The following is an 8,134-nucleotide window of genomic DNA, read 5'->3' as shown; positions in this document are numbered from 1 at the left end:
CCTGAGCCAGACCCATGTTGACCAAAGCCAGAAGACTGACCTGAGCCAGACCCTTGTTGACCAAAAGCAGAAGACTCTCTTTGACCATACCCATGTTGCCTATGCCTGGAAGACTGGCTTGATCCAGACATGTGTTGGCCATAGCGAGAAGACTGATTTGATCCAGCCCCATGCTGACCATAGCTGGAAGACTGACCTGAGCTGGATCCATGCTGACCACAGCACGATGATGAAGAACCATGTTGTCCATAACCAGAGGATTGCCCTATGCCAGACCTATGTTGACCAAAGCCAGAAGACTGACCTGAGCCAGATTCATGTTGCCCAAAGGCAGAGGACTGATTTGATCCAGACCCCTGTTGGCTATGCCTTGAAGACTGACTGGATGTAGACCCATGTTGGCTATGGCTAGGAGACTGACCTGAGCCAGTCCTATATCCACCATAGCTGGAAGACTGACCTGAGCTTGATCTATGCTGACTAAAGCCAGAAGACTGTCCTGAGGAAGATCCATATTGGCTGTTGTTAGAAGACTGATTTGAACCAGATCCATGCTGGCCATAGCTGGAAGACTGACCTGAGCTGAACCCCTGTTGGCTACAGCTTGATGACTTTCCTGGTGATGAACTGTATTGCCCACAGGACTGGCCTGTGCCAGATCCATGCTGACTAACGCTAGAGGACTCTCTTGACCTGTAGCCATGTTGCCCAAACCTGGATGACCTTCCTGAACCAGATCCATATTGACCAAAGCCAGAAGACTGACTTGAGCCAGATCTATATCTACCACTGCCAGAAGACTGCTGTGAACTAGACCTATATCGCCTGTGCCTAGAAGATTGGCTTGATCCAGATCTGTGTTGGCCATATTCTCCACTGCTAGGAGATGAACTTGAACCAGACCTATATCGCCTGTGGCTAGAAGATTGGCTTGATCCAGATCTGTGTTGGCCATATTCTCCACTGCTAGGAGATGAATTTGAACCAGACCTATATCGCTTCTGGCTAGAGGACTGGTTTGATCCAGACACATGCTGTCCACAGCTAGAAGACTGACCTGAGTTGTATCCATGTTGGCCACAGTTTGATGTCTGTCCTGATGAAGAACCATGTTGTCCATAACCAGAGGATTGACCTAAGCCAGATCCATGCTTACTGAAACCAGAAGACTGACCTGAGCCAGACTCCTGTTGAGCAAAACCAGATGATTCTCTTAAACCTGCCTGGTGTGGCCTGTGGCTAGAATATTGGCCTGATCCAGATCCATATTGACTGTGTCTTGAAGATTGCTCTGAGCCTGGACTCTGTTGGCCATAGCTGGATGACTGACCTGCACCAGACCCATGTTGACTGTGGCTAAAAGATTGGCCTGAGCTAGATCCATGTTGTCCTAAACTTGAGGATTGACCCGTTGAGCTAGACAAGTCTCCTTGATGCCTCAGTTTTTGGGAGGTGGACTTAGACCTATGTTTAATGCTTCCTCTGGAGCCATTCTCTCCTGCGCTTGAACTTGAATAAGTGGAAGAGGATTTTTGCACCTTTCCTTCCTCTTCTGTTTCACTCTGTTCCTCTTGATGCTGGTGACTGTGCTCTTTCTGCTTTGACCCTGAAGCTTGGCAGTAGTCTTTGCCAACAATTTTATTACAAGCCTGAGACAGCTTGAATATCATCAGAAGATACTCAGTAAAATCCACTTGTTTATTATGGTCTCGATCCAGATTTTGCATGATGGTATCTACAGTATCTGGATCATCTGGATTCTGTGTAGGAATAAGATACAAAGGCAGCTCTGTCAGTATGGATTATACACCCAGATAACCAATTGGAAGAAGGCTGTACAAATGCAATGCTTGGCATATTTAGGTGGATATCAATTACATAGTACTTTACCCTGGATTGCCCTATCTTCAGCAGAGAGAAAGGAGTATGCAATGAATAATGCAGTGAAAAATAGCTAGAAGAGGGTACAAGTGGAAGGTGAAGGGGATTAGGGGACCAATTATTTTTGGTAAAGCATAGTCAAATATGAATAATTAGCTAATTTATAAATAACAATTGTAGATATCTGAATTGACTATATAATTAGCTATATAAATAATCTTTTCTTTATTTGTCCAACTAAACCCATTATTTAACTAATTCATTCATTTATTTTTATTTATTTATTTATTTTTGTCTTTTTGAGACAGGGTCTTGTTCTGTAGTTCAGGCTGGCCTTGAGCTCACTTTGCAGCCCAGGCTGGCCTTGAATTCCCAAGGATCCTCCTGCCTCATCCTCCCAAGTGCTGGGATTACAGGCAAGTGCCACCCCACCCGACTCATTCAACATTTATTGTTACCTGTTATCTGTCTAGCATTGTATTTTATGAGAGAATAAGCCAGGAAACACGACTGTTCTTACAAAATGCAAGTTGAAGTTTAATGCAGATACACAAACTTACAATTTATTGTGGACAGGTTTCTCTGAGGGCATTGGGAGAGAACTATTCAGGATCTGAGAAAGGTTAATGAGAGGATGTAATGGCTTTTGAATGATGGGTTAGACCGAGACAAATGAAGAGGTAGAAAGGAAAGGAGAGGGGGCAAAAAATTGTTCCAGGCAGAGGGAATGATATGAACAAAGGACTAGATGTGAGAGAAGGCATGGCTCGTTCAGAGAACTGAAAGAATTGCCAGGTTTAGAGTATGAAGAGTCAAGAGAAGTGGATAGGTAAATAGGGACTAGATAATACCTTTTAAGTCATGTTAAAGAATTTTGGGTTTTGTATGCAAGTTGTTTGGTATGCAAGATGCAAGTTGTTGCAAGGTTTTGAGCATCTAATGCTGTTTGGAAGTAGGAGGTGCACTAATAGGGGTAGAGAGACATGGGCTGTTGCTGAGCTAGATGGAGACAGGAAAGTGGTGGTGCCTGCGGAGAGCGAGGATGTCAAGCATGACACCAGATTTCTGCCTTGAGTGGAAGGAGAAAGAAAAATTTAGAGGGGAGGATGATGAGAATCATATCTGACCAACTTCATTTAAGACATCCTTGGGAATCCAAATAACAGTCAATGGGCAGTCAAATTTAAGGAATTGAAGCTTAAGAGGTAGGTTGAAACAGTGAAATACTTATTTTTAGAACTGACACTTAAGGTGGTTGTTGCTCTTGTGATATAGGTGTAAATGCCAATTTCTAGAACGCAGATGCCTACCAGTACCAGATTCTCAGAAATGGGCAGTGGTCTGGACATTTTGGACTGAAGAAAGACAAAGGTAGGGAAGAAGATGCATTTCACATACTTTGTAACTTTTTGAGGACCACCACAATTGCTCCCATAGCTATGACATTTTAAAAATCTATAGATTTCGTCTGATGTTTGGTGGGATAATTTACTTGGTCATATATTACTTGGCCATCCATTATGGTGTTTTTTTTTTTTTTTTTGTGGTACTGGGATTAAACTCATGACCTTGCTCTTGCCAGGCAGGCACTATGCTGCTGAGCTACATTCCCAGCCTCCTGGCCAGCCATTATGGATCAATTTTTTTTTTTGGTGCCAGGAATCGAACTCAGGACCTTGTGCTTGCCAGGCAGGTGCTGTGCCAACTGAGCTACATCCCCAGCCCTTATAGAATTCCCCAATTCTGAATTGCCAAGTAGGGAGAGTCCTCTGAGATGATTGGCATATATGATAAAAAGTTAGGAAGGGGCAAAGGAGAGAATTGCAGAATTCAGTCATATCATGGAGTTATTACCTTTAGAATTTGGCGAAATTCATTTTCCAAAAGTTCTTTCAGCTCTGTCTTGTTCAGCATGTCACACTCCCCATGCTCGGTAGCATATTGGTAGAAAACATCGAGGATAGTGACAATGCCTTGTAGGAGTTTAGGCATTTTTTTTTGCAAATTTAAGTTAACCTAAAAGGGGATGGAGAGAGATACACCTCTTATTTCTTATTATTCTTTTTGCTCGCCTTTCCTTCCTTCCTTCCTTTTTTTTCCTTCCTTCCTTCCTTCCTTCCTTCCTTCCTTCCTTCCTTCCTTTTGAGACAGGGTCTTGCTATATAGTTTAGGCTGGCCTTGAACTCACTGTATAGTCCAAGCTGGCCTCAAAGTCATGGCAACCCTCCTGCCTCAGTCTCCTGTGTGCTGGGATTACAGGCATGAGCCACAATGCCTAGCTATTCATTTTGCTTTCAACACATAGATCTAATCATTTGTAAGAACTGTCAGCCATGATTAATTTTATTCTGTTTTAATCAACAGCTAATCCAGAATTGATTGACTTGTTGAATCCATATAGCAAGAGAATGATGAAATTATGAACAGGATCCATGCTTTGTATTTCTATTACTAAATAAATGTGGGAGTGACATTTTTCTGTTTTGGGCTTCCCACGTCTACCAGAGGCATTAACTTTATTTACGAACTATAGAAATCCTGAGTCTGCCAGTTGATCTACTTTCTCTGTTTCTTTCTAGATCCCAGCCATCACATTTCAGGGGACAGGTCCCTGATCGGCATAGCATGCCAAACTCCAACAAAAGTTCAACAATGGCTAAATTGGATTCTCAAGACTTGTAGACTAGTGAAGATAGACAGAGTAGGCAAAGCCAGCCACAGTCCTAAGTGATATGAAACTAGGGGGTAGCTGCTATCAGATTTCATTTCTGTTTTCATTCTCCACACAGGGACTGACCGTCAGGCTTTACTGGTTACACAGCAGAGAGAAAAGGCTCAGCAGTTAAACAGGGACCTTTCCTAGAGGATAACTAGATTCCCATGATCTTAAGCAGAGACCCAAAAGAAAGAATATCCTACATATACTTTGGTTATTGCTTCTTTTTCTTTTTTAACAAAGTTAAATATATACCAAAGTTCTCTAAAGCATATATAAATATATGCACACACATACACATTTATATCTCTATATTATATATACCTATATCTATCTATCTATATATCAGCTTTTGTTTGCTTTAGAGAACATCCTGGATTTTCATAATTTTATAACCTTAAGAACCCATGAGCAGTACTGAGCCATTCTTGCTTACCTAGTTCACCAGAGGAACAGTAGGATGGAGACTGAAGCAGCTTGCAGGGTGCTGCTATCGGGGACAATGGCCTTTTTATAGATGGGATAATGGTGCATATGAGGGAGGAGCTGCTCTCTTGGAGATGTCCTAATACACTCCTAAACAAGTTCAGCTCCTTCTCCATCTCCACCTTCTAGGTGTTTACCTTCTTATTTCCTTACATGCTTGCCTGAGACTGCAATAGCAGTTCTCAAATTTGAGCTAGTATCAGCTCCACCTGCCAGTCACAGGACCCTGAAAGAAGGCCTCTTCATGTATTCACTCAACTGTATGGCTCAGTGAATCAACAACAATTGTGTGGACTTAATAGAGGTTGAAGAGAGAATGAGCAGGGATATTGAGGCCCAAATGTCAAAGAATCATGGAATTAGTTTTCATGGAATTTTAATTTTCAAAAGGAACTTTAAAATCACCTAGTCAGACTCTCCTGGTCTGAGCTAAAATTTATATGAAATTCTATCCAAGATGTCATCCATGATTTTATTTTACCTCTTAGAATGAATAATGGATGTGGAGGCTGTCCTTTGTATCTGTTTAACTAACTCAGTTTGCCTAAACTTCGTGCCCACTGTCAGTGTAACTTTCATTTCACCACCACACAACTTCAGTAAGAAAAGCATGTCCTCATGTCTTGGCTGTGGGTGTTCCCTAGCTCCATTTTTTCTTTCTATATTCCCATTTATGTTCCACTTGTAATTAATTATTTCAACCTTCCCGAATATACAGTGTTATTTCATGTGTCTTTGTCTTGGTATATCTTTCCTCATTATCTCCTGGTGACTCCTATTAATTGTTCAGAATCTCTATTAGCCTTCCTGTGTGAAATCTTTCTTGAATTACTCAAGACAGAGTTATAATTAATTACTTAATTCATAATTGTATAGTTACATAACTCACCACATTTTATTTTTCATGATTGTTTTACTATGTAATTAACGTTTAGTATAAAAATTAGAAAATACTGAAGTGAAGAAAAGAAAATAAAAACTGAACCTACTAGCCATCAATAACTACTATTAATTATTTGGTTCAATATTGATAATTTGGTTAATTGTTCTTATACACATTTGTCTATGTGCTTGTATAATTTCTAGTCTGTGAGGTCCTTGGGCTAGGGAGTGGGCATTATTGCCATGTCACTTAGAGACCCAGTATATTCCAGGCATATGAAGGTCTCCAGTAAATGTTTGTCATTTTGAGTTGAATTCAGAGAGGAAAGGGCTCATAACTACAGTCTTGTACACTGACCAACTTTCTACAGTAGGATTAGGACCTGCCTTCTCTCATGTCGTCTTCCCCTCAGAAGGAAGATTTTACCTCAGTATAGTCTGAATCTTAGCACTGGCAGTCAGTTAGTGGCTCTCTGCTTATCCCTAAGGACATTTCTCCATGTTCTATCCATTGTGAATGTATGACACAAATTTTACTGAAACTAAAGTGACGTAGACTTATGACTTGGGCAATATCGTCATTGGGATTTGAGAAGGAGCACTAGCAACTATTGTCAAATGATAATTACATGATTCCAAATTCAGCCATGATTAGGCTGTGTGTTTTTTTCTATGAACTACCCAGAGGGCTATAGAATCAGTATCCATTCTGTAGTTGTGTTTCCTTTAGATGCCTGATTTGGGCCAGGTTGCCATGTTTTATCAGAGCAATGATCTTTTTAAAGGTGTGACTGAGACTGTGGGAGTGAGAGGCAGGTGGAATTTGTTGAGTGAAGTCTAATTTCCTGCAGGAGCCAGTTGTCTCAGACGGAGGAAAGGGTTGCCTGTGGATTATCCCAGGTGAACATGCCCTGACACCAGTGTTCTCCTAAACTTTTCAGCAGACTTTTTCTGTAAGAGCTTAGGTAATAAATATGACAAGACTTGTGGGCCAGTTGGTCTTTGTTGTAGCTACTTAACTCTGGTATTATAGCATGGAAGCAACTGTAAATGATATGTAAACAAATGATCATGGTCTGTGTTTCAGCAAAACTTAACACTTATCTTTGGATTTCATATCACATTTTTCAACCAGTTGCACATATAGAAAACATTCTGGTGGTTGTAGAAAAATTGATATGTTGCATATGGCTTGTGAATCATAGTTTGATACTTCTACCTCCTTTGCTTGTCAGGAAAAATTCTTTGTGGAAGGAGAACCTCACATGGAAGGGAAGGGCTAGGAAATATGGGACATCAGAGGCATTCAGTCTGGTGAGAGAGAAAAATGCACATGTCTGTGAATTTCATTATGTGTGGGGTGGAAGAGAAAGAGAACAGAGTAAGGGACCTTTAAGTGGTCTTCAAAGGGAGGTAAATTTTGGATTGATGTAGAGAAGAAAATTTCAGCATCTACATTGACTGGAAGTGCAAAGAACTCTATAGTAATCTAATTTATTGTCAAGGATATAATAGGGAGTTTCATGTATCATGTAAACAATATTTTGGCATTTTTTTTTTTTTTTTTTACAAACATTTAATCCTTTCAGTGCTTCATTCTGTCAGCATCCTCACCAACTAGAATTTTGTCGAGCTCACCAACCAGAATTTTACTGAGCTTTATTTCCTGGTTTGTGTCAAAAAAACAAGAGGCATTTTGAATATGAGTTTTAACTTCTCTCTCTACTGAGTATTACTAAGGTAAAAGTTGGACTAGATTATCACAGAAGTTCTTTATAAAACTGAGATTCATGATTTTACTGGTGTGTGTGTTCCATAGTAGTAACAGGGCTAAGCATAAAGATTCCCTTATTATGTTCGGTTAGTGATTTTCCCTTTGGAGACAATAAATTTCAGGATTCAAAATTTCTTATAGCATGCACCATGATCTGGATTTTTGAGTGTGTTGCTAGAAGAATAAACATTGTGTTCTCCTTAAAATGTTGTGTGCTGATGTACATCATATCATTAATCCTGCTGATAACTTCATAATGTGGGTATTATTCCTCTATTTTGCAGATGAGAAAATTGAGGCTCAAGGAAAATGTCTAACTTGTTTCAAGTTACTTAGCTATTAAGCACAGAAGACAAGATGAAACCTCAAATCTGCTTCTTTCTAGGAATAGCTAG

The 8,134-nt window shown here is 40.3% G+C and overlaps 1 protein-coding gene across 5 annotated transcripts in view; it reads right to left on the bottom strand.

The window, feature by feature from the left end:
- Positions 1-5,085, bottom strand: part of LOC102008482 (hornerin) — an 8,637-nt gene extending 3,552 nt beyond the window's left edge. Inside the window, exons 1-4 of one of the 5 annotated variants that reach the window (XM_005414531.2) lie at positions 5,034-5,085; positions 3,736-3,897; positions 279-1,760; positions 6-53 (exon numbers count right to left, since the gene is read on the bottom strand). In XM_005414531.2, the coding sequence (XP_005414588.1) occupies positions 6-53; positions 279-1,760; positions 3,736-3,873 (1,668 nt within the window). In that variant the 5' untranslated portion in view covers positions 3,874-3,897; positions 5,034-5,085. Of the gene's footprint in view, positions 1,761-3,735; positions 3,898-5,033 lie in introns of all 5 variants that reach the window. The other 4 variants (XM_013509954.1, XM_013509953.1, XM_005414529.2 and 1 more) reach the window with 4 other exon arrangements.
- Between the last annotated feature and the right edge of the window lie 3,049 nt (positions 5,086-8,134).

The sequence above is a fragment of the Chinchilla lanigera genome, unplaced genomic scaffold (genome assembly GCF_000276665.1).
Source record: "Chinchilla lanigera isolate Chin_1 unplaced genomic scaffold, ChiLan1.0 scaffold00188, whole genome shotgun sequence".
In the NCBI taxonomy this organism is placed as follows: domain Eukaryota; kingdom Metazoa; phylum Chordata; class Mammalia; order Rodentia; family Chinchillidae; genus Chinchilla; species Chinchilla lanigera.
Note: the sequence above shows the minus strand (reverse complement) of the source record. Positions and strands in the feature narration are given on the sequence as shown.